Consider the following 25,148-nt stretch of genomic DNA (forward strand, 5'->3'; position numbering starts at 1 on the left):
CTAATTGCTGGGGAGAAGGAGTGCTTCCCTACCTCATTGCCTTGGATGATGTGATAGATCTGCCTCAGGTAGTCACTGCCACCTGCTTTATGGCAGAGCTCCAGCAGCATCAGGCCTATTTTCTGCTCAGTCAGTTCATCCGCAGCGACTCCGCTCTCCCCATCTCGCTCAAAGACGCTAAAAAGAGAAACAGAGTCGGGAGAAGGGGGCGGGGGGAAAGAATCTGAATACAACACAACTGGCAGAGGAAGTACTTTCCAGTTTCAAGAGCAATGTCGTGAGTATTCTTTTTGGTTTTGAGAGCAAACGAAAGTGTAATTCTTGGAAAAGAACATTAAAGAAATCAAGGTGAGCACAGATTGTTTGACGGTCACATGACAAAATTCACTCTTTCCATCACTATTCATGACATACATGGGGATTTTGGCCGAAGGATGCTGCCGCACTCGAGATGATTTGTGTATGTGTTGGTAAGTGCGCGCACGTGTGTGTGTGTAATTGTGTGTCAAGGTCCTCATGCATGTACAGTCCCCAACCCTGGCAGACGCCGGCATCATTTTCCTGCCCTTCCTGGTATGGATGGATATCACACCACCGTCCATCAAACCCTCTCCTTCACATACACTTCCTGTCATTGTTCTCCCTCTCGCTCTCTTCCCTTTTGTAATTATAAGGTGGCAGAAATGGTGTTGCCTGTCAGGCCGCCATTGGCTGCTTGACATTGAGAGTGGCAAAGGAAGAGGAGTCCCGTCTCGTCCGCGTACGTACATCCCCCTCATTCCCGGCGCTCGGCGGGGCCCGGGCGGCGGCGTTGTCGGCGACGGTGGCTGTGCATCCGTGTCAGCACCTGCACTGTATCCTTTCCTGTCCATCACTGTGCAGGTGAAGCAGATGATTGGATTCAGTCAGCGGGGTGATTAATGAGGGCCCCTCTGGATTTGGGACAGCCTATCAATCATGTCATTAGGGCCAATGTGCCCTGAAAGAGGCAGACCTCCGCCAAGGAATAACTGCATTCATCTTCATCTGTGTATGCATCCCGTCAGCCCAGCCAGGGTCACCATGATGGAGAACAATAATCTTCTCCTCTACAAATTACTTTGCAAAGACAAGGTGGGTGGCGGGGATTACAGTTGAGAGAGGAAGGAGGGAAAGTGAGATGGGAGGGCTCGCGAGGGGGCAAGTGCTCTTTGTAACCGCTTGTTTGTGTGTGTTTTATGTGTGTGTGTGTTTTTGCTGCCACTTAAGGACATTTTTTGGTTCAAACACTGACCTTTTAAGGGGCAGTTGTCCTCGTGGGGACTAAAACCTGGTCCGACTTGTGTAGAACTTAATTTCTGACTGTTTTGGGTAAAGTTTCGTAATAAGATATGAATTGCACTTAAGGAAAATGTTAGGATTAGGCCTTAGGTGATTATGGTTAAGGGTAAGGTTAATGGTTTTAGTAAGACGGTCCAAATGAATAAAAGTCAATGCAGTGTCCTAATAAGTGTCCTTGTTTTGTTGACACTTTAGGACCATTAACGGGTTAAATAATTACTTTTTGGGGACCAAAGCCTGGTCCGATAGAGGCAGAATCTAATTTCTGCATTATTAGTTAGGGTTAAAGGTAAAATGTGGAAGCCAGTGCAGCGTCCTAAGCTGCAACACCTGCATGTGTGTGTGTGTGTGTGTGTGAGAGAGAGCGAGTGCGAGCTTGTAAGTGAAGTGCTACTTATTTTGGGACTTGTGACATCCACTTCTCTCTCAGTCTCCCTCTTTCTTTGTCTCGCTCTTTCTGACAATGTATTGTGATTGTTTACAAGCCAGGCGTCACATCCCTGTGAAGGTTAGTTTAATGAATAGTAATGATCCCGCTGAATGCCTCCGACAGGTGATACATAATCACTGTTCTTTCACTTTTCCACTCAGCCCCCCCTCCTCCTCTTCCTCCTCATCCTCCTCCTCCCACTTTCCGGCCCCTCCACCCCTCTGTGTCATCCCCAAGTTCCTGTCACTGAAACAGACAGCATTTCCTAGAACCGGCCATAATCCACTCAGTGTTTTTCTTTTTTTTTCTTTATTTATTTCATTCTCCTTCTTCTTTTAATTGCACATGTTGTGTTATGGCACCGAATCACCTTTTCATGAGGATGGATGCGTCCAGACTCTGTTATGATGAAGTAAGCGACCAGAGATGCAATTTCTGGGAATGAGCAACAAAATGCAGAGCCAAAGGTCACAGATCAGCCCAAAGTGAAAGCTGTTTTCCCATCACTGCAGCCCGCGGTCCACTCACTCAGACAGCATGTCCATCATTTACCACAACAAACACATCTGACGTTCATTAATCCTACTCACAGAGCTTTCAGTGGAAAAAGGATCTTGATGATACATCAGAATTTTGATGCTCTCTTATTGTTTTAGCATCAATATTGAATAGCAAGTATCTAAATGCAGCGGCCGGTCAGTTTGATCGGCTTGAACCTCCTCCTTCGTCGCACTGTCAATCCTTTACAACTTAAATTCATAAATTACTAAAACCGTGTGCTGCAAAATTCATTTTATAAAAAGCAGAGAGAGGGCGAGAGAGAGATAGTCTGAATAAAATAAATGCTTTTTTTTTTTTTCGCTGAAGGTGCATGGGAATAATCAATACTAACTGTGAGTAATGATGGAAAACACATTTACAGCACTTTCATGAATGAATGAAGACATTTATTCAAGCTACATCGATACCGCGGTGACCTTGACCTCTCGCCGGGTCCCCGCGGTTGACCTCTCACCTGTCTGCGCAGAGCTTGCGGGCCTTCTGCAGCTGCATGTTTGTCCATTTGGGTCTTTTTTCCTCCAGAGCCTGCAGCACTTTGAGCACCGTGGCTTTGGGGACGCCCTGATGAGAAAGACACGAGAAGAGACCACGAGGTGGACGAGTGAGAAACGTCACCTCATGACCTCAAAATCAAATGACTGAAGTCCATTAATATCATTATTTATCAGTGTTTTAAATGTATAATGTTTAGCAGTACATTTTAAGCTTCATTTTAAGCTTAAAAGAGGACAAGAGAACAATAATTGTTAGTGTTTAGTTGTAGTTTTTTTCATCATGCCTTCTTGATTCATCAGGAAAAAGAAGAAAGTGATGTTATGTGGATTTGCTGCGGCACAGAAAAGCTAAAACTTCCTCCTGAGCAGACATGCGCATGGCAGTATTTCAAGTATTCACATATTAGTTTAGTTATTATCTCTTTCCGAGAGTTTAATCCTCTCATATTTTTGTATTCAAAAGAATAGCTTGTCACATTATATTTGTTCAAACTCGATTTTTTTTTTGGGGGGGGGGGAGAAGTGACAGCCCCTAATCCTCCGTCCTTACCTTCTGTTGAATGCCCATGGCAGCCTGGAGACACTCAGCCAGCAGAGACAGTCGATCCTTTGCCCCACGGTCCAGTGTCAACCCGCTGATTCGTTCCAGTGTGTCTGCTTCCTCCAAGCTCTGGATTAGGCAGCCGAGCAAGGCCCAGAGCGGAAGGCCCAGCAAGCGCAGCTGCCGGGAATGCTGCGCGAGGTGCTTCTCTGCCTCTTGGAGCAGGAAGCGAACGGGAAGAGGCACGGACGCTACAGCCAACGGCAGGTTGGTGAAAATGAAAGACATGGCTTGGACAAGCAGGGATACGACCGCTGAAAGGAGAAAGAAAGGAGTGTTTGCTGTTAGAGTTGGAGAACAGTGCTTAAGTTTATGAAAGCTTGACACCTAGTCTCCGCGTACTCTTAGTGGCGGACTCTTTTCCGCATGATTCCTGCGCTGGTGTGTAGTTCCACTCCTTGGGTATTTTCGCCAGGACACTCCCTGGTAGATTCTGCAAGGCTCCACTCAGCCCCTCTGCGGCTGGCCAACCCATCACCATGGAGACCAGATGTGCCAGGAGGCCGTGGGTAGATTTGGTGACGATTGCCCGAACACAGCTTATCACCACCGGTGCCGTCCTCGTTGTGTCTGACAAACAGGGTAAATTAGAGGAGCAGGTAAAGACCTTAAGACTTAATGCCACACTGAAAGTGATTTTAATGACTTCATCTAGGGAGGGGAATAAAGTTTAAAGTTAGGCCTTGGGCAGTGTGGTGCTATTAGAGGATGCAAGCCATATTTGAGACTGTCAACTGGAAGTCTATTTCTATTTCTGGTAAAGGTAATCTCACTCTGTTGAATTTAATAAGCATATGTGTGTGTTGCCTGCAGTGAAAACACTGTGTTTTTAATTATTTCAAAAGTATAGATGCAGCGGAAAGGGGGCTCTCATTGCTACAGGTAAGAATGTTTAATAGTATTTTTATTATAATTCTATTTTATGACTATAAAAATGCTATAAATGGAGCAACATTATGGGTGAATGTTGCATGTTCCTGCTGAACATCGCCCTTCCACACTTCCATTGGTTTTGGAGAACTTATTTAGCTTTTAGTTAGCATCAAACCTCAAAAGACGCTTAGTTTGTCCATTGTGGTCTATTGTAAAAACAATAGACCACAATGGTATAGTAAAATGACGGCCTCTGTGGAGACCCGTGTGGGACCCATTAACACCGGTCAGCAGTAAGAAAGCAAAGGCTGCACTGGAATCTCTGGGGTCACCTGTGACGTTTCACCTTAGACCCCACAACAAAACACTGCACAGCAATCTGTGGCAGGTGAGACCGAGACCTGTTTTTCAAAGTCTTCACACGCCCGCTCCCGTATTGACAAGTGTATTGATTGGAAGCAAGCTGCTGCTGCAGTGTGATGAAACATGTGCAGAAATAGTGAAACTTACAGTGTGTAATCTTTGAAAGTTAAACTCGGTGAACAGTTTAAATAGGAATAAGGGCACTGGGGGTATCCTGTACCCAAAAATTAGAACACAAAGCTTTGTCACAGGCCAATAATTAAACTAATTACTCTGCGAGGATAAATGGTTGATTGGATGACTTTGAGAATTTCTCTGCAGCTCAACTCCATCTCCCTTTTTCGCTCTCTCTCCCTCCGCCGAGCCCTCCCTCGCTCCGTCTCCATCCAAAATACTTTTCTTCCAATCATCCTAATTTATGCTACGATAATTACCACTCACACAGGATATAAAAATCACCAGCAAAAAGAAGCTCCAAACTCCTCAAGAGTTCTGATTAAGCTCTGCACCAGAGACAGAGAGAGAGAGAGACAGAGAGAGAGAGAGAGAGAGACAGAGGCTTTCGGCGAAAGAGTTGGGGAGTAATTGCAGCGTCTGTAACAGTATATTAAAGTCAGGCTTCAGCTCACGTTCATACAATGTCAACACTGGCTGCAAAAAATGAAAAAATAAAGATGAGTAGATATTAGTCATGAGCACATTTACTCACGCATTTACAGCCGTTTCATTTCCTGTTTTCAAAATAAGAAAAAGCTCGGTCACAATATTTTGGATTCTCATTATTCTCATTATGATATGAGGATGTCATAATGAGCTTTTTTTGTATCAGTTTATTTTGCAGCAAAGAGAAGATAAATAATACACCATGAGCATAAAAAACCTATGAAAATTAAACATAATATTCTGTAACAATATGGTCATAGTAGAGTTAATGTTAAACTAACACATTATTTGTGACATCATATTTTACTACCAGGTAGTATAGCAAAGTAAGGTTTAAACTAATGGTCAACTATTTTGTTTAATAACTGATTAATCAGTTTGAGGATTTTTATTTTTCATTATAAATAGAACTTTTTAGGTTCTTAAATGTGAATGTTTTCTGGTTTCTTTGCTCCATATAACAAAGACATCATTAAAACATTTGGAAAACATCATTATTTCCAGGTTTGAAAAACATTGACCAACATTTTCTGACATTTTACAAACCAAACCAGTCCAAACCATTAATTGAGAAAATAATTGACCTAATTAAGCAACTATGAAAACACACAATATGCACCTCTAGTATATAAATAGGTTTGAAAAGCACAGGCTAGGACGGAAGAAAGCGTTAGGACTCTGCTGGTTGTAAAAAATTAAAAAAACTCAGACTGAATGTAGTCTACGGGGAAATGACCCTCACTTAATTCATAATTTATAATTTTCCTGAAGAGATAATGGTCTCAGTCACTATGTTCAAGTGATGCAGCAAATGATGTCATTTGTAAAGTATGTCCCTTTGTCCCACAGCGTATAAGAGTGGACACCAAGTTGCCTATTTGTAGTCCAACATCAAGTTGTAACGTACCTGCCAGTGTGTAGAGATGCTCCCAAACACGTGTGCTCTCCAGATAAGGCAGAAGGGCCTGAGTCAAGGCCTTGGGAACATGATTCAAGCCACTGAAAAGTTGGAAGAGTGCGACGATGAAGTCGTCTCCTCCTTGGCAACTCTCTGCGGACACTTCTGAGGCACTGTCGTGGATAAAATCTGAAAGAGATTAAATAATAATCTGCACTTTTTTGTAAAGTTGTAAACTATTTTGAAGACCCTTCCATTTGTTCAGCCAACCATCTCTCCGAAGATAGTCATACTGCATATATCTACAGTATGTATATAAAAAAAATTTTTTTTTAATTGTATAATTTTGCACGCATTTCAATTATACAAAATGATACAATTAATCCACGTAATTCCCATGGGAAGTTTACCAGGAATTTTACACCCCTTTGCAACCCGAATGGAAAGTCCAACTGTATTTTCATTTGTTGCTATGAATGGTTTAATAAAGACAAGAAGTGCATTTATGAAATGTGATATTCTGGAGCAGGCAACTCCATAACAACACAACAACAGTGTGCTGTTGAGCGTACAATCACCTTCACGGCGCAGTTTTTTTTTTTTTCTGTTTGTTTCTTTGAATAATGATTCAGAAAATCTCACGCCTCGTGGAGGTCAGTGGGGAAGGATGTAAAACCTCTGTCCTGTGAAACAGCAAACTTGATTTCTCTTTGCACAAAAACACATTGGAAAATGTCAAGGCTGCCATATCTGACACATGTTAACAGAGAAGGTGAACAAAAAGCATTGTGGAATAGAAAAGCGAAGGGGAAAAAAAACAAAAACATCTGCGTTCGACGGAGAAAAGAAAAACAGGCCGAGAAAGAAAAAAAGAAACAGAACTCAAACCCCCTGGCTTTGGGAGCTACAGCACATGGAGACAGGAAGTGAAGAGGAAGAGGTTTTGACAGGGTGTCCTTGTGGGGGCTGCCGTCTGAGCACATGGGCTGAGGATGGAGGCGTGTGCGCTTGTAACCCATATGTATTTCTATACGTTTGGTGTGTGTGTGTGTGTGTGTGTGTGTGTGTGTGTGTGTGTGGTGAGTTGACAGCGGTTCTTGAGGAAAGGCCCGTTGCTCCAGAGGTGGCAGACATCCAGCCGTCTGTCAGTCTGCAGCGTGGGAGATGACAGCTATCAGACTACGAGAATGTATGCAATGCAAGCAGTCAGTGAGGGGGGGCGCTGTGATGGAGGAAGAAATATCACAAGGCCGGATTAGCTCCTGCGTCCGAATAATATCCGTGAGCACCAGACATGAAAGAAACATCACCGCCACCGAAGGTCTACATGAGTTCCCTCTGTCTCCCATGGCTGTGTTCAGATTACCAGCCACATTGTTACAAACCTGATTAGAATCGGATTAATTGCAGATCAGATTTAGTGGTTTCGCAGTCACAACTGCAAGAGTCTGGCATCTGAATGCGGAACGAATGACAGCCGAGAATGTCATATTTGTGAGAAGAAGAGGGACACACTTAAGAGAAGATAAAGTAATGATTAAGATAATATAAAATAAAGATTAAGATAAGATAAAATAAAGATTAAGAGAGGATAAGGGGAAACTATGGAATAGTTCACATGTAAAACATTTAAAACAGAGATAGAGAAATGACATGTTTGTGACGTGCACACATGAGAATGGGTTGTGATACAGGTTTTTTCTCTCGTTTGTCTTGTCTCACTGACCTTGGGTTATTGAAGGCAGTATTTTTTCTTTATTTTGATTCATTCATTCTTTCATTCAGTCATTTGAGGGTGAGACTCAGCTCTGGCTGGACGTCTCTTTCATGTATTGATGTCACATGGCCTTACATTGGATAAATATCTGACCGTGGTAGAATGTGATCTTCCTGACCAACTGTTCACATTATATATAGCTTCAGGTCATCAGGTCCGATCATCAGGATCAACTATAGTTACAGGTTACAGTTACAAGCAGGTAATGTGATGCCACGTCACACACTTTCTTCTGATTTTAAAACTATTGTCTATTATAACTATTGTAATTAACTTCCGGATCTACTCCATTGTTGTTGTTGTTGTTGTTGATCAGATTTCCCACTTCACAACGGACGCAGAAGACACTTTGAAATCCCATCTGAGCGACCGAGACGTTCAGACTGACACGGATCTGTAAAAATGTGTTTTTTTTAGCTGTCCAGACTGACAGACAAAACAACAAACTAGATAAACTTAAGGTCAGAATAAATCTAAACATAAATCGGATCTGAAAATCCAAATTGACATTTGGATTCCTGTGTCCACACAGCCGTAAAACGCAAAATCAGATCTGAGTCACATGAGCGGGAGAAATTGGACGTGAGTCACTTGGACACAGCTGCTGTCTCTGTCACTATGTTCCTTTGTCTTTCACCATCACACACACACACACGCACACGCACACGCACACGCACACACACACATACACACACACGTGGTCAAGCACCCTGACCTGCAATCAGTCTAGTCAGCAGCATTATGTTGGTTCCACTGGCATCTTGTTCCCTGCCTGTCTGGTAATTGGTCCTTAAGGAGAGGGTTATCTGGATATCACTGCTGCGTCTGCACTGGTCCAAAGGAAACAGGGGTGACTAACATTAATTTCCACTTGGGGTTCTGGAGAGCATGACAGGTTAACTAGGTGCCTTTTAATAATGATCCCATTATGGAGCAGCAGATGACTTCAGAGAAACAGATGACAGTGCTCTGCCACGTCTCTGCAGAGTCTCCACTCGTGCTGCAGCGGCGGCGGCGGCGGCACAATAACTCCAGTGTGTTGGTGTTTCTCTGTCAATATGTCAGCTGCTCTCTTTCTCTCTCTCTCTCTCTCTCTCTATTCTTCCTCACTCCTCTGTCCCTCCTTCCCTGTCTTTAAGCTTATCCAGCCTTGATGCATAGCCAATACATACACCTGTTTATCTTCCGGACAACCAGTCAACCAGTCACAGAGGCCCTCTCTCTCTCTGTGAACCACAGTAATTGGAAGCAGACACACTGATCATAATAAAAAGGCTGTGCGGGCATGTGTGAGTGTGCATCTGTGTGTGAGTGTGTGTGTGTGTGTTTGAGGGATTTTGCGAAACTAAAAACCAGTTTTTAATAAATCAGATTTAGCTCACTCTGCAAATACATTACCTCGGATGCAACGCTGTTACATATCTATTTATCAGTGACAGTACTTTTTTTTTTTTTTACAAATTTTCTAACTTTAAATAAAACAAACAACATCGTATTCACTCACCGGCCACTTTATTAGGTACAAAAGACACCTAATAAAGCAACATGAGTCAGTCACAAGTCAGAGGCATAAGCCAGGGCTGACAAACGTATGGCCCGTGGAACAGAGCCGGTCCAATCCGGGCCCCCTGAATGAATTTGAGAAAAATTTGACATTATGATTAGAATCAAATATTATATTTTTCAGTTCCAGATACCTGTGGCTTAATGTTTTGTGTCTTAGTAAATGGTAAACTTATGCATATAATCGCTGAAATTGCACTTATTTTGAATTGAAATTTTAGGTTGTTTTGTAAAAAAAAACTTAATTTAATGTAAAACAAAGGGAAACATTCGGCGTGCTTGTTGATAATAGGTTATTATGCTATCCTTTGATGTCATGCCCTGTAACAAGGAGTTTAATTCTCTTTCTTCCCATTCTGACTTTCAGGTTGAACTCCAGTGGGTTGTCGAAACCAAGGTAACTCTTGAGATATTGCCTTGTTTTCTTTTTTGACACCTATGAGTCTTTGGTACTTTCATGTTTCAACAGGAACGTGATCGGGTATAGCTGCTAACTGACCTGATGAGTCTAATGGTCACAGAAGGTCAGAGGTCACAGACCAAAAATGTATTATAATTTGGGTAATACCGAGTTATGATTATCCAATAGAGTCTGTGATTGGTATTTTCTATTTTCTATTAAACTTTAATAACCCCCGTGTGATCTCTGGTGCCCCCTGAGGGAGAACTACATGAGTTGTAATTGACTGATTCGATATTTGCCATCACAAGCAGTTGAACAGCAGGTGTACCTAATAAAGTGGCCGAAGAGTGCGTATACAAGTCTCTCATGGAAGTGGAGACATTCCGTCAAGCTGTTCCTTTTGTCTGTCTGCTTCCTGGTTAATTAGCCCGTCACCGCGATAACGCGCAAGAGTCAGCGCTTCCAGCGTTTGATTTACGGCGGCGCGCGGGGCGAAGCACCGCACAGCCTCTGAGCCAGACTCAGACCAAGCGAGAGAATGAGACAGTGAGAGTTGTTATTAATGAGGTCGCTATAATGTGAATTAATGTGCGAGTGCACAACAGTCTTTAAAGGTTAGACTGTTGCTGGTGCGGAGGAGAGTCGAAGGAAGGGAAAATCTTTAAAGGTCAGCGTGTGTGCTCCGCCCGGGCATGTTGAGTGTTTATTACTGCGCTCTATTGATTTAGTGATGATGATGACCAAGGTGAAAATGATGATGATGGCAAAGATGCTGATGATAACTTCATAAAATTGATAGAGCTCATCTGAGGTCTATATAATTCGCTTAGGATCTTAAAGCGACCATAATTAAGTCACTGGTAAACATGTTTCCGTACGAGGCAACTGCAGCGTCCACTCCGAGGGCCCGGTTTTAGATTAAAAACAAAGTTTATATCAAAAACTGCAGTGTATAACATTTTAATATTAACACATTTATGCTACTTTTAAGCCATTAAGCCAAATAATGCTGATCAGCTCCAAACAACACGTCTGTGTTTTAGAAAATTAGGCAACCACAACCTCCTGTTGTGTTTTGAATTCCATTTTAAATGCTAAAAGTCACTGTTGCACATATTTAAGGAATTTAAGGAAATCCAAAAATCAGGAATCAGACAGCACACACACACACACACACACACACACAATGTTGTGTATTATTACCAACACATCCACTGTTTGGATGCAGACTTACGAGAGTTTTCCAGGAGTATTCGGAGCAGGTGACAATCTCTGTACAGCAGCATTCGTAGCAGCAACTTGGGATTGCATCCGGGGTCAGAGGTCAGCAGTCTCAGCTGACATGCAAGGGCTGACTCGCCCTCGAAGCCGTTTCTGAGCGTCGGAGGGGTGGGGAGAGAAAAAGCAAAATGTGACAGTTCTGCAGAGTCAGGTGAGCGTACAGACAGAGAGCATGTTTGATGACAGTCTGGGAGGAAATGACATGTTCACGCCACGAGCGCAACTTCCTCCCGTGTCATTCACTCCACGGTACGAGGCTTAGTCGGCAAATTCTTGCCACTCTCGCTGACTTATAGTGTGCACCGGGAAGGAATTAGCTCTAATCTTGGCCAGCTAAAAGCAAATTAACATTTGGTCGTCGGCCAAATACATGAATATACAGCACTACCCCACTCCTACATCTTTTGTATAAGCAAGAGGCGGCAGCCAGCTGTGGGTAATGAGCCGTATCCTTGGTGTGTGTGTGTGCGTGTGCCTGCGCTTGTTGTTGTGAGTGCGTGTGGAGTGCGAGAGCACGCTGACATGTGCGCGTGTGTGCGCCTGCATGTTACTTTATACGTCTCAATAAAAATCTAACGGCGGGAACGGTCCGAGTTTGTCTGAGGAGCGAAGACGCGGGAGGCGGTGCAGGGGGGATCTGCCCAGAAATTAGCCTTTCTGTTTGAGCCGGGGAGCTGGAGCAGGGTGCACCCTACTGCTTGACTGAGGAAAACTATTCCCCGATCTGACAGCACAATTTATGATGTCACTCGGACTGCAAATCCAGGAGAAATCCTCTTTTAACTGCTCTGATAAATCTACCCGTCTACAGCACAGGGTCAGCTTACAGAACCAAGACACACACACACACACACACACACACACAAAGTGTGAGTGTGTGCAAACGCAGAAACACACACCAGAAAACATAACCTCAGATGCTTACTTTACAGCCTGTAATGCCGGGTGATTTATTTATGTGCTCTGTGATTTTATTATTGTTTTATTTAATAACTATAACAATGGGTTTCATTTTTAATAGCCTGGGGAAAGATCTGGCCACAGAGGCCAAGTCCTGGATGAGGACCCAGTGGATCTGGCCCTGGGCCACTGGCTGGGGCCCCATGGCGCCTTTGCATGCAGGCAGGAGGTGGGAGCAGAGAAATAAAGAGGTCATAAAAATAAACTAATTTCAGCCCTGCAAAAGTTAGGCGCACGAGAGCGGGGGTTAGTTTGATTTGTGCTCCATCAGCACGCCATGACATCACCTCTGGCTGTGAGGGAGATGAGTGGGGACTGCGGCGCTGAGGCCGCGGCGGTAACTGGACACACATGTACGCGGATATACAGTACATGCAAAAGCACGTATACTTCACAGCGCCGTCTGTTGACACCTCGAGTGTAAATCAAACATCATAAACATAAACAAAATCAGCTTCAGTGGCAACGGTAGAGTGTTTTTTTTTTTTTTCCTCTCTTCCCTCCTCCGCTTGCATCTGTGCTACATTAATAGAGCAACTGCAGTTTGAGGCTCTGAGCAGCGTCTGATTATAAAGACTCTACACACACACACACACACATATGTTTCTCTGCACACAGTGGGTGTGTTGACGGCTTAGCATACCATAATGTGCAGCGCATGTACATATGACGGGTGATAGATGGCGCGATGCGTGTGCTTTACATACCGTATGGCCTGCTCTGTGAAGAGGTCAGGGTTGACAGCGTTTAACCAGTGTACAACAGAGCTGTCAGGCTGCAGTGGCACCGACTCCTTCGCAGGATTAATCATAAATGTCCTGAAGGGATTGAGAAGACATGTGGCACTTTTAGGCAATGCATCTTTAATGTGCACAAAGAGCTACGACACCGTACTTCAGGTGGTGCTATAGTGCATATATGCCTTATTTCAATCCTCTCATGTGGTTATAAAAGCGAGTTTCCACGGTGACATGCATACGATTATAAGATCAAAACGATCCGTGCAGAGATGAGCATTTTAGCTCTTGTTTAAAAGTAATCAACACCCCAATAATTTGGAGAATTTCACACATCCACACAGCCCTGAAGTTTTTTTTCTCTAAATATATAAAGCTCTAAACATCCAGAACAGAATGTAAGCATTTTTATTGGTCGTATGGATGCAGCCGGATGAGGCCGGATTCATACTTCCCACGTCCACAAGACCACAGAGGTCAGGGCGATACTAGAAACTTTCCCAGAATTAGGATTAGAACAGTTGGCGGCCACTGAGCAGCACCCGGGAAGCAATGCGGGGGTTCGGTACCTTGCTCAGGGGAACCCCGGCCATTTTTTGACCGGGTGGGGACTCCAAACATGGCCAAGAGGAAAGGGTTTACATGCTCCATGTAGAACAAACAGTCGAGTAGGTGGCAAACTAAGTTCGAGTAGGTCTTTAAACTTAAGTTAAAGAACACAAACATTACACACATACACACCTGTACAGCAAAGGCAGAGGTGCCGTGACAATGACGAGGACCGTCAGGAGTTGCTCACACAGGCCGTGGATGCAATACGGCCACTCTGACCCACCCGCGATTATGGTGAACGCCACAGAAGGGTTTGTGCGCACCAAGGCCTCGGGACTGTCACACAAACTCCACAGGAGCTGCTCCACGTACAGCAGGATCGCCATGATGTCAACCCTTGAACAGAGAAACAGAAAAGATGAGATTGGATGATCGACTTCCTGGCCTAATAAAAAGACGCATACTTGTATCTGGGGTTGTTTTAGCTGGTCAGGTCTAAGTTCAGCAACAATATGTGCAAGTTTACTAGATAATTATATAGAGAATGACCAGGTTTTTCAGGCATATTCCAAGATGACAATGCCAGAATTGTGAAAGCATGATTCAGGAAACGTGATACGTCATTTTCACACATGGCCCGGCCACCACAGAGTCCAGACCTCAAACCCATAAACCATTACTGGTGAAGACTTAACCCTTTACAGGGCAATCATTGAAATACTTGGAAACTCCAAAATCTCAACCCTAGAGTGTCGAAAATCAAGGTCCATGAAGGCACCATATGTGGTTCCTTTCCCGTCTGTGGTGAGTATAAATAAGAGCACACGAGAAAATGACAAATAAAGTGGAAGGAACATTGTTTTAGAAGATTATAGAACACGGTTTCCCAATCCTGGTCCTACATGTTTAAAATGACTGATTTCATGAACTTACCATGATTAGTTTTTGAGATATTCCCACAGATGCAGGAGAAAACAGAGCCGTATGAAGCTAATAATTCCTTCTACAGGTACAGCAGAACATCATGTCAGTGATAGATACATACAGTAAATGAAACTGCTGGTTTTGGATTTCACTCCTAAATGTCACTGGCTTTACATTTAAACGTCCATAAATCTGTTTCCTCAATCGGCTGCGGAGAGCTGCTCATCATCACTCCTCTCCTCGTTCCCGTTTCCCCGTGGCCCAAATCGATGTTAGACACACAGGGATGGAGTGACACGGGGGGAGAGCCGAGGAAGCATCGCGGTGCCCATGTGAGATCCACACAGACAGGAAACACGGAGAAGCCATAAAAGGCGATCTGCTTAGACTAGGCTTACACTCGCCACCGACCCACCCGTCACAAGCTACACAAACCAGACCCTGTGTTGACATCATGCCGTGCTACATAATACGTACACTGCTCACTGTCTCCGTCACTCTTTCATCCTCTCAATGTGTGTGTCACGGTTTCACCTGTTCACTGTCATCATTCAGTCATTCAGAGGATAAAAAACAGAGAGGAGGCTTGGGAGGACGACTATTTTGAACCTGTGCAGACGGTGTTTAAGACATGCTAACATTGAGTTCATTCATAACCCTGTGACCTCCACCGCCGGGCCCGCAGGTGCTGAAAAGTGAAAGTAGGCGATCATACAGCGTACAGCCAGGTCTGCATTAATGCAACGTGTCAAAACATCTTCAGTGTTACAGATAGTGATATTTAACACGATAACCTGTGACTGAAAGTGTCATGTTTCTCTTAAAATAGCGGATTTAACCTGAGAAAACTGTTCAATCAGTGATGACAATATGACACCAAATGAACATTGTATGAGCGTGTGTGTGACATTGTATTCTTTTTGCACTAGGTCAGATAAATGATGGTACCGTTCATATCATACTGTATTTTCCCAGTTACATGTATTACGTTTGAAATTGTAGTATGTGACAACCCTGGTGACAACCCTGGTGGGAGCTAAAGAGGATATTATGCTGTAAAATCACTCACAGAGGTAAACACGTAAGGTCTATGGTCATTGACAATTCAGAGGAATCACTTAAGGTGGTTCACAGTTCACTCTTAACCCTTAAACGGGCCACTGGGAACGGTCACTTGATCGAGTTTTTGTCCTCTGTCCTAGACTTGGAGATGTTCCCATTGAAGCACCTCTTATCCTAGTTTGCCTGAAAGCTGCGGCTGAACTACCGTTTCCGAGGTCAAGAATAAACTTTGTGCTGAAGGAAGTCTTTAAAAGTGAAGGACCCGCAGGTGAGTGTGCTCTGTTAATTACCATTCTGGTATAAAGTAGGAAGTCTGTCTGCAGTGCTGCAAGGATAAAGTTCTATCACTTCTATTCACAACTTTATATCGTGAAATTATGGTACATATAGTGATGGTGTACAGATTTTTTTTTTCCCATAGACCATGGTACGCAAGCTTCCTCTGGTGCTAAATCAGAAATACTGTTCTACTGTATATACCAGGGTATGTGATGGGAGTGGAGCTGAAAAACATTGACCAGTATTGACAGTATTTCCTCCAAGGAAACCTAACCCAAACCCACATAGCACAGTTTGGGAAAGAAGGGCTTTGTTTATATGAGAGAAAATACTTTTTTTCAGTGAGGTCAGAATGGTCCACGATAAAGTACCTGATCTGCGGCTGTCTCTTGTACGATGGCCGGGCCCTGGCATATCTCTGCACCAGCAGCTGTAAAGTCTCTGACAGCACCTGGCCAAGGACCTCCGAGGCCACATCAGCTGGAAGGACTGACCACAGGTCGCTGCGAAGCCCACACAGGAAATAGAACCACATCTGCACCGAGAAGGAGCAGCGCTCGCCCTGTGGGAGAAAGTGGTTCGGAAAGAGAGAGCGAGAGAGTAACAGATGAAGACATACTGTGATATGGACTGTGACGTTAAAGAAGAAAAGGAATCAGAGAAGAGAAGATAAAAAGAGAGTGAGAGAGAAAACATGAAGGGGAAAAGAAAGCGAGAGACAGAGACAGTTCTGTCAACGCCAGGATGTCTCGGTGGTCACGCCACCTGCACTCTGCACCTGGGCTTCTTCCCCCACCGGGACTTTAGACAGCTTTAAAGTCCTGAACTGGAGAACACATCACAACTGGCACACACTTACACACACATGCAGAGAGTGAATGGAAAAGAAGAGGTTTCTTTTTTTCTTTTGTGAATAAAGTGAGGTAAGACAAGTAGAGACTGAGAAGAAATACAGAGAGACAGACGGGGGGGAAAAGAAGGAGGACAGATGGAGAGAGGGAGATTATTATCCTGGCATCCTGCAGCTTTATCAGGAAAGGTTTCCTTTATTGAACTTCACCTCCTCTGCTTCTAAAATCCACATTTATCCTCCAATAATAAACTGCTCAGGAGAATGATGTGCGTGTGTGGAAGGAAGGAGGTTACTGACACTTCCAAAAATTTCAGTCCCCTCTCATTTTACTCCCCACTTTACCTTTGTCTATGTCATATTTTTGTTTTCTCCTCCCTCTCCCTCTCCCTCTCCCTCGCTCTCTCCTCCCTGGAGAGAGTCATTTAGGGATTGCCCGTTGATGGGGAGCGTGACCGAGAGTTATGTCCGGGATTAGCCGGCCATCCTCTGCCTGCGGACTCAGCGGAGCAGATGCAGACGTTGGATGGAAACCAACAAGACCAGCTGCAACTACACGTGCAGCTGCTATCGGTTTTATTATTCATTCATGTTAAACTTTATCAACTTTATCAAAGTACAGATTGGGCCAAACGGTATTTATTAAGAGCGTTGACTATGTCTATCATTATAATCCTCTATGTATTGTTTGTTTGTGTTTGTGTTTGTGAAAATGAACGAGTGTGTGGTTAACTGAAAGCTCCAGTGTGGAACCTCTATCGCCGCTGTGGACAGTACAGTCTACCTACTCTAACACATACACAGTAATGTGATGTACATCTGTCTTCTAATACCATGGTTCCCAACTTGGGGGTCTGACCACCCCCTCAGGGGGGCACCAGAGATCACATGGGGGGCTGAGGTTGAGGTTCAAATTACATTAATGCGTATTAAATCCCAATCAGAACTCGGTATCACCCCAATTAAAACACATATTTTGGTTCACTTTTTAAATTGATTAAGCTATTTATTACCAATGCCTCTGTGACCTCTGACCTTCTGTGACCATTACTGTGTCAGGTTAGTTAGTGGCTACAATGATACAAAGTACCAAAAACTCACTGGTATCAAATAAGAAAACAAGGCCTTGGTTTTGATTTTATGGATGTTTTTATCCATATTCACTGTGAAAATAGGAACAAAAACATACAACTGCTGTGTGTCTTTGCATATAAACATTTGAAATTATTGACTTTATTCTTTTGGTGTGTGTGCGTGGACAGGGGTTCGGCTTCTGCGGCCTGGTTAATCTTGGACACGAGCAAGGGGCGCTTTTCAAGGGAACTTGGAGCTGCGCGGTGAAGGAAACAGCAGCAGCACATAGTCAGGCCACTGGTAAGAACTGCTCGATTGTAAAATCGTGATTACTAAAGTGTCTGAGTGAACATGCAGGTTTATTTTTAGCAGTAGAATCCACTTCTGAAGCGTTTGGTCAGTGTTTCCTGGTGTTTTCAGCCAAAGTGCAACTGTGTGAAAAAACAGTGCTATACTGAGAGAGAGATTGACACAGAGCGAGTCGTGTGGAGCATCTTGTGAACTTGAATGTAGACGTTCAGTTATATTTAGACATTATTTATTATATTTAGACATACGGCTTTAATATACAGTACATAGCATTTCAAGTCTTAATGACCACTCAAAGTTGCTTTATACGACTTCTGCTATTCACCCATTCATGCACATTCACTCACACATTCATACTGTGAACTTATGTCATCTGTGTTTTTCTATCATACATCTTTCATACCCATTCACACAGTTGTCAAGTGCAACGTGGGGTTAAGTGTCTTGCCCAGGGACATATCGGCGTGCGGACTAGCGGGGGCCGGGATTCTAACCCACAACCTTGTCTGCCACTGAGCTTACGGTCGCTTTGTAGTCTGTATTTGTATTTTCCTGCGTACATTTCCCTCAGATTAAGGGCAAATGGGTGTGATACGTTCATCAATGAACTCATTTAAATGAATACATAGAAGTAGAGTGTACATATGTATCTTCCATTTACAGTTGATGTTTTTCTTTTTTTAAAAATCTAAAGGATACAAATATTGAAATAGAAAACTTTATCAAACCAGCCAAGTCAGCTCAAGAGAAACAATTGAGAATGATGACCTGGCTTCCATTCTCTATAATCTAAAGTCAAAAAACGTGACAAGGAATTTGGCCACGGTCATGATCTCAGACGTTGTTATTATAGCATATTAAATATGTCTGTGCCAGCAGCTATTTATGTGTCGATATCGATATAAAATAAGGGGAAAAAAAAGAGAGAACATTTCAAGCTGGAGAAGGGTCTCTCTGGAGCAACACTGAGCCAAGACACAGGGCTGGGGATCCAGAAGATGGAAACCCGATACACACAACTACAGACATCAAAAATGAAGACACACATACATACGTGCACATAAGAAAAAATGAAGCGCACATCCTGAGATGCTGCTGCTGCTGCTGCTGCTGCTGCACACCCACACATGCATTCATCTATACAGATGCACAGGCATGCTTGAACAAAAGCGCACACCTGCACACAGCGGGTCTGTCTGACACCAGTGACCCAGGGAGGGAGGGAGGAACAAAGGGATGAAAAAAAAAGGCACAAGCAGGGGTAAAGTAAGAAAGAGAGGGGAGGTTTAGATTGGTTTAAGGGCATAAAGGTAAGGAAAGTTCCAGGGGCCCTATGCTGTTTCCAGACGGTCCCAGTGTAGACTGCAGACTTCAGACAGCTGAATCCCTGGAGCCCCCGGGGCAGCATGGAAGCCACAGATGTTCTCAGGGAGCTCAGAGTATAGAAGGCTCCGTTAGACAAGGGAGCGTAGGAGGTAAAGGTGTATTGTGGGAATGAAAAGAAGAAGCCAGAAGACTCCAGAGTATAATTCCTTGAGTGCCTCGAATTATACAGAACAAGCCTGGCATTAAAAATGTTTCACTTTCTTTTTTTCTTTTTTTTACAATGAAACTAATGAAGTAAATGCCAAACTACACAGGGACTGTTTTACAAGTTATTGGCTTCACTGATTTGCTTTCAACGCCAGGCACTCTTAAAGGGAAAGTTCAGCTTTTTGAAGCATCACTCTCCTGCACCAAAGTCCACAGAGAAAATGAGTCATTTTTCCTCATGAGTTATCAACCCCAATCCTGGCTCCATCAGTAACTACAGCTTAATATTAATATTAGCGTCTTTGGCCTGTTTTTGGACATTGAGACAAAGAGACTCAAACAAATGTCATTTTAAAGGTTTTATACTGTTCAAATTTCATATTTAACACGCAGAATAAACGATGGTGTTTATTCTCAATAAAACCTCTTGCTTTTCTTCATTTTAAACTGTTAATACACTATTTGAATTGTAAATAACCAGATATTAAAAGTTCTTCTGGAAAAATGGGCAAAGTCACTTACTCACAGGACATTTTCTGGCCCTTTTATGATTAAATTAAGCCAAAAAACACACACTTACCAAATGAGGCAACAGTGGAGAAGCAACTCCTGTGTCCTTGCATGATAACAATGTTGCTTTTTATCTCTATGGACTTTGGTGTGCATGGGGGAGTAAGGGTTTTTTACAAACTTCACGTTCCAGCTGTAAAAAAAAAAAAAAGGCTGTCTAATGGTGAGAATCATAACAATAAGCAGGCATAGATTTTTAATTAGGTGATCCTTTTTGTGAAAATCTGATTTTCTCTACTGTCCCTGATGGCTGCCATGTTATCAGCGTGAGCCAGTTTCAGTTTCCCAGTGGATGCATGGAAATGCCGGCGCACTTGGCGAAATAAGTGTTGATAACGTGTCAACACATAAAAAAAAAACACTGCACTATCTCTTTAAGAGGTAAACTACACTGTATTTTAATCTTTTACAGTTGTTTTTCTCCATGTATATTTCACGTTTGCTTCGATAAAGGGGGAAATGTTACCTCATAAAAGGGTTTAGGATCAGCCCAGTGGTGACTCTCTGCATCCTGGAGTATGCACGCGGAGCAGACCTGGACGCAATAGCGGATCAGCTGCTCTTTAAAGGCGTCCACCATTTCTTGGTACTTCTGTATGGGCAGCAGAGTCAAGGGTCTAGAAATTAAAAGATGAAATAAAAAAAATACAGATACAGATTCAGAATAAACCTGTGAAAACAAACATGAGGTCATTCAATAAAAGAGCATGTGATTTATTCCGAACGCTCAGTGTGACATTTTGTATCCTTTAAATCTGCCCGGGGCCTTGATACTTTCCAGAGAGAGGCAAGAGTTTAACAGGAGTGCAGGACACTTAAAAAACAGGAGGCCTGAATGATGGGATGGAGAGAGAGAGAGAGAGAGAGAGAGAGAGAGAGAGAGAGAGTGCTTTATGACCAGAGGGGGCACAGTGCAAGAGGTGGGACACCGGGAGCACAGAGGGCAGCGCAGATGCCTTTAGAGGGGATTTGTGGAGAGCAGGGGTTAAGGGAGAATTACAGGACGTAAAAAGTCGCCATATGTAGACACAATATGGCTGCCATTACCACCTGTCAATCATTTCCACTCCCTTTTTTTTGTTTTTTTAACTTTATGGACCCTCCCTCGTAATATCAAATTTAAATAGTAACAGTAACAGAGATTTATCTCTGTATAACACACACACACACACACACACACACACACAGTTTTGGTTTGTCTTAAAAAAACACCAGTTTTTAAATGACAAAACTTAAGTCATGAACATAATTCAACACAACAGAAATTCGCCATTTTTCCTCTGCCATAGAACGTTGGACAGATAAAAAGAAGTTATAATACACATTGAATTCTACATATTGTACATATTATACACTGCAAGGCCAAAAAAAAGCTTCATGCTAATCTTACAAGCATGTGGGGGCAGTTGATCAGGTCAAGGTTCAGCAACAATAATGTGCCCCAAAAAGAAATGAGATCAGCTGACGACTGAAATATAATAAATGACAACGTTTTTTGCCCGGAATATTCCAAGATGACAACGCCAGGATTCTTCAGGCTCACATTATAAAAGAGTGGTTGAGGGAGACTTCATTTCACACATGGACTGGCCGCCTCAGAGTCCAGACCTTAAACCCATTGAGATCGGTTTTGGGATGTGCTGGAGAAGAAAGACTCAACTGCAGTATGTGCTCCAACTTCATCATAAACACAAGGTCTGAGTGAAAAGATGGACGCGAAAAGCGGTCCAACTCAAATTCAATTGTGATCCCTTTATTTTCATTTTCCTTGGGCCAGGTATTGTACTGTATGTACAAATTCAATGCAGCCAATATGCAACTGCAACCCGGCGAGAAATAAGCCAAATAGTATCTAATTGGTTTAAATGGCCTTGTTTTAAGGAGCAGAATGTGCCAATAAGGAAATGAAAATGTGCTTGGCTAGAATTCTTAAAACGAGCCTGCAATTCTAGTCAGTTTAAGACTGTAAAAACTGAAAATGAGAAATGATGTCATGTAAGAAATTTACAAAAGAGAATTAGGGTCACATGTAAAAAACAAACAAACAAACAAAAAAAACCCAGCATGAATTCTGAGGTTAAAAGTCCGAATTCTGACTTTAAAACCCTCTTTTCTTTAAAAATTCTGACTTCCTAATCTCAGAATTCAGATTTGTTTTTCTCCCAAAATGCATGCCGTTTTAATCTGTAATACTTGATTGAAACAATGTTTTTCTTAAAGTGAGATTAAAAATGAGCACAATGTCCCAGAAGCCTGGCTTATTGTACACCCCCCCCTCCTTACACTTTAGCGGCTGTAGCAGTGGAGTCTTTCAGCCTGGCATGGTAGTGCTCCAGTCTTTGGAGAACATAAATGCAGGTGGCGAGCAGAGCGGGCAGGTTCTTCACAGGCGCACAGGACGGCACTGCCAGGGCCCTCTCCTGCAAACGGCCCAACATGGCAAACGCTGCCCTGCCACAAGCCTCCACAAAGCTCGACCGCACCTCCAGGAGGGAGCTCTCCCTGCAGGCCGCTGCCAGGGGAAGCAAGGCTTCCAACTCGGACACGATTGTTCCACAGAACTAGAGGGGTGAGATAAGAACACTGTTACTGCTAAACACGTTTATTCAGTCTAACTTTATAACATCACACAGAAATGTTCCAGTACATACATGTAAAAAAAAAAAAGAGGTGGGAAGTCAAATGTGCTAAGGAAAGAAGAAGAAGAAAGGGTCAGGGAAAGGTGAGAGAAAGAGAGAGAGACGGAGAGAAAGAGAGAGCTGTTTCAGCAAAGTGAAAGACCTACAGCTTATTCTATAAACTGCTGGAGCATCAGCGAGGACTTATCGCTTTTATCCACATTTGTCCTGAAGAGAGGCCTGTAGGGACAGAGCTGGCTGCACCTTTCTCTCTCCGGGGAGCGGGAAACTGGCTGATCAAAGCGCTTTCACTAAGTTGAGTGTGCAAGTTTGCTTGAGACGCACCGGCATTTATTTGACGTCTCAATCTTTTAATGAATGCGGTCACGGCGGCGCGTTGATCAGCGCGGCTGACGTCCTTACGAGGAAGAAATCGGCAAAAGTGACACCGAATGGTTTGGGTTAAGTTGCTAATTGCATTTTTTTTGTAGATATAGAAAAAGAAATATGTTGAAATGTGGATGAGGATATGAGTAATGTGGAATTGGTAGATAATTCAGTATCGTATATAAATAAATTATTGTTTTTCAGCTTCTTAAATGTGAATATTTTGTGGTTTCTTTTCTCCACATGACAAAGAAATCATTTAAAAACTGAATCATTTTGATTTGTGGACAAAAGAAGACATTTGAGACCATCATCATTTCCAGGTTTGATCAACATTTTCTGACATTTTTATGAGCTTTCAGATGAATCCAATATGAAAAAAATTGTTAGTATGCATATTGCATTTGGTTGTAAATAATTCTTACATGAGCAGGTGAAAAAGAAGTGGGAAGTGAAAATCCTCTCCTTTTCAAACATGTGTTCTGTGTTTCCTTTGACTCCTTTTGTCTGATTTTCTTGTTTTCATGATGTGACAATGTTTTTGTTTCACATCCTGACAATAAAGACTCCATTCCTTCGTCATATTGCGACATAAAAGATATATAAATGACATGAAGGACCATTAAAACGTGACCGTGATGGAAACAAAGCGTTTCAAATCAGTCAATATCTATAATTATCGAGAGAGAAAGTCAAACTGTTCAAGATTGAGTTTCGTTAGAAGAAACCATGTGAACTGTGGTGTTAACAAACACCGATCATCATTTCACAAACCTGCAGCAGCATAAGCATTATATCGATCCATAGTCGAGAATTGTTAAGATATGGAACAGAACAATAAAAGCAATGAAACTGCGTTGTTTAAAACCGTTTTGATTTAAATCTGTTCAGCCTCACACTCGACTAAAAGCACACACACACACACACACACCACGGCTCCCTCTACCTCATGTGCTTCTTATTGCCATCACATCAAGCTCAGTGAAAGATGATCAGGCGAGTGCCAAGGAGTCACACATGTGTACGACTTCAAATCCAAATTTATACAGCCATACATAAGAGTTATGTGTCGGCCGGCTCCTTAAAGAAATCTCTTTAAATCTCTTTGAAACAAAGCATATTTTCCATATTCCACCGCCAAGTCTCAATGAGGAGGAGGAGGAAAAACACACACACACACACACACACACACACACACACCACTGTAACTCCGAAACATCAATGCCAGTTTGATCAATCAATCAATCAATCACAGCGTGTATTCCTTGTGTCTAAAGTCATGCGCGCTATTACTTGAGTTAATGTACAGCGGAGTGGAAGAAAAAAAGTTTCGACGTTCTGTCAGATCCAGGCTTGAGCATGAGTACACGATTGACAATTTCACAATCTCTTTACACTATTTTCTCCGGTAAAAAGCTTCCAGTGCGCTTTAAAGGCCTGAGAACAATATCTGTCAATATCTGACTGTATGTAGTCATTAGAAGCTTAGTTTAGAGGTGAGAGGAGGAAGAGGCAGACAGCACTCCTGGATTACCTGGATAATCCAGAGTAAACCGGTTTGTGCAGCGATCCTTCTAAGGACTCGCATTGACTTCCATTGGTTTGGACAGTTATCCTTAACCATAACCACTTCATGTCTAACCCTATCATTAAACTAACCAACAAGTCACATCTTGGCTCTGAACTCAGAAATGAGGTTCTGCCAGGTTTTGGTCTCCAAGGTGAATATTTATGCCAGAAAATGTCCAGCAAAAAGGTGGTAACAAAGGTGTTTTTTTATATCTTAGTGAGGACACATAATAAACTTATTATAATAATAATGTACCCCTTAGCCCCTTACCCTAACCTTAAGCATCACAACTAAATGTCTAACTCTGACACTTACTCTTAACCCAATTCTAACCCTAACCCTGAAAACCAGGTTTCAGCCTGGCATGGTAGCTCTTTAGAATTGTGGGGTCCAGACAAAAAGGTCCCCACAAGGTCAAAATGTCCCCACAGAGAGGGTTGTACGTTTATGGACCTCACAAAGTTATAAATACAGACACGGGCACACACGTTTGTGC

At 42.9% G+C, this 25,148-nt stretch overlaps 1 protein-coding gene across 2 annotated transcripts in view; it reads right to left on the minus strand.

The window, feature by feature from the left end:
* The window catches only part of kiaa0825 (KIAA0825 ortholog), a 143,264-nt gene that overhangs the window by 83,743 nt on the left and 34,373 nt on the right, over positions 1–25,148 (minus strand). Inside the window, exons 10-20 of one of the 2 annotated variants that reach the window (XM_044026993.1) lie at positions 22,361–22,638; positions 20,544–20,694; positions 16,113–16,303; positions 13,666–13,872; positions 12,895–13,005; positions 11,181–11,320; positions 6,213–6,392; positions 3,749–3,976; positions 3,356–3,660; positions 2,766–2,872; positions 33–177 (exon numbers count right to left, since the gene is read on the minus strand). In XM_044026993.1, coding sequence (XP_043882928.1) covers positions 33–177; positions 2,766–2,872; positions 3,356–3,660; positions 3,749–3,976; positions 6,213–6,392; positions 11,181–11,320; positions 12,895–13,005; positions 13,666–13,872; positions 16,113–16,303; positions 20,544–20,694; positions 22,361–22,638 — 2,043 coding nt within the window. The remainder of the gene's footprint in view (positions 1–32; positions 178–2,765; positions 2,873–3,355; positions 3,661–3,748; positions 3,977–6,212; positions 6,393–11,180; positions 11,321–12,894; positions 13,006–13,665; positions 13,873–16,112; positions 16,304–20,543; positions 20,695–22,360; positions 22,639–25,148) is intronic. The other variant, XM_044026994.1, reaches the window with a different exon arrangement.

Source organism: Solea senegalensis, linkage group LG5 (assembly GCF_019176455.1).
Source record: "Solea senegalensis isolate Sse05_10M linkage group LG5, IFAPA_SoseM_1, whole genome shotgun sequence".
Classification (NCBI taxonomy): Eukaryota; Metazoa; Chordata; class Actinopteri; order Pleuronectiformes; family Soleidae; genus Solea; species Solea senegalensis.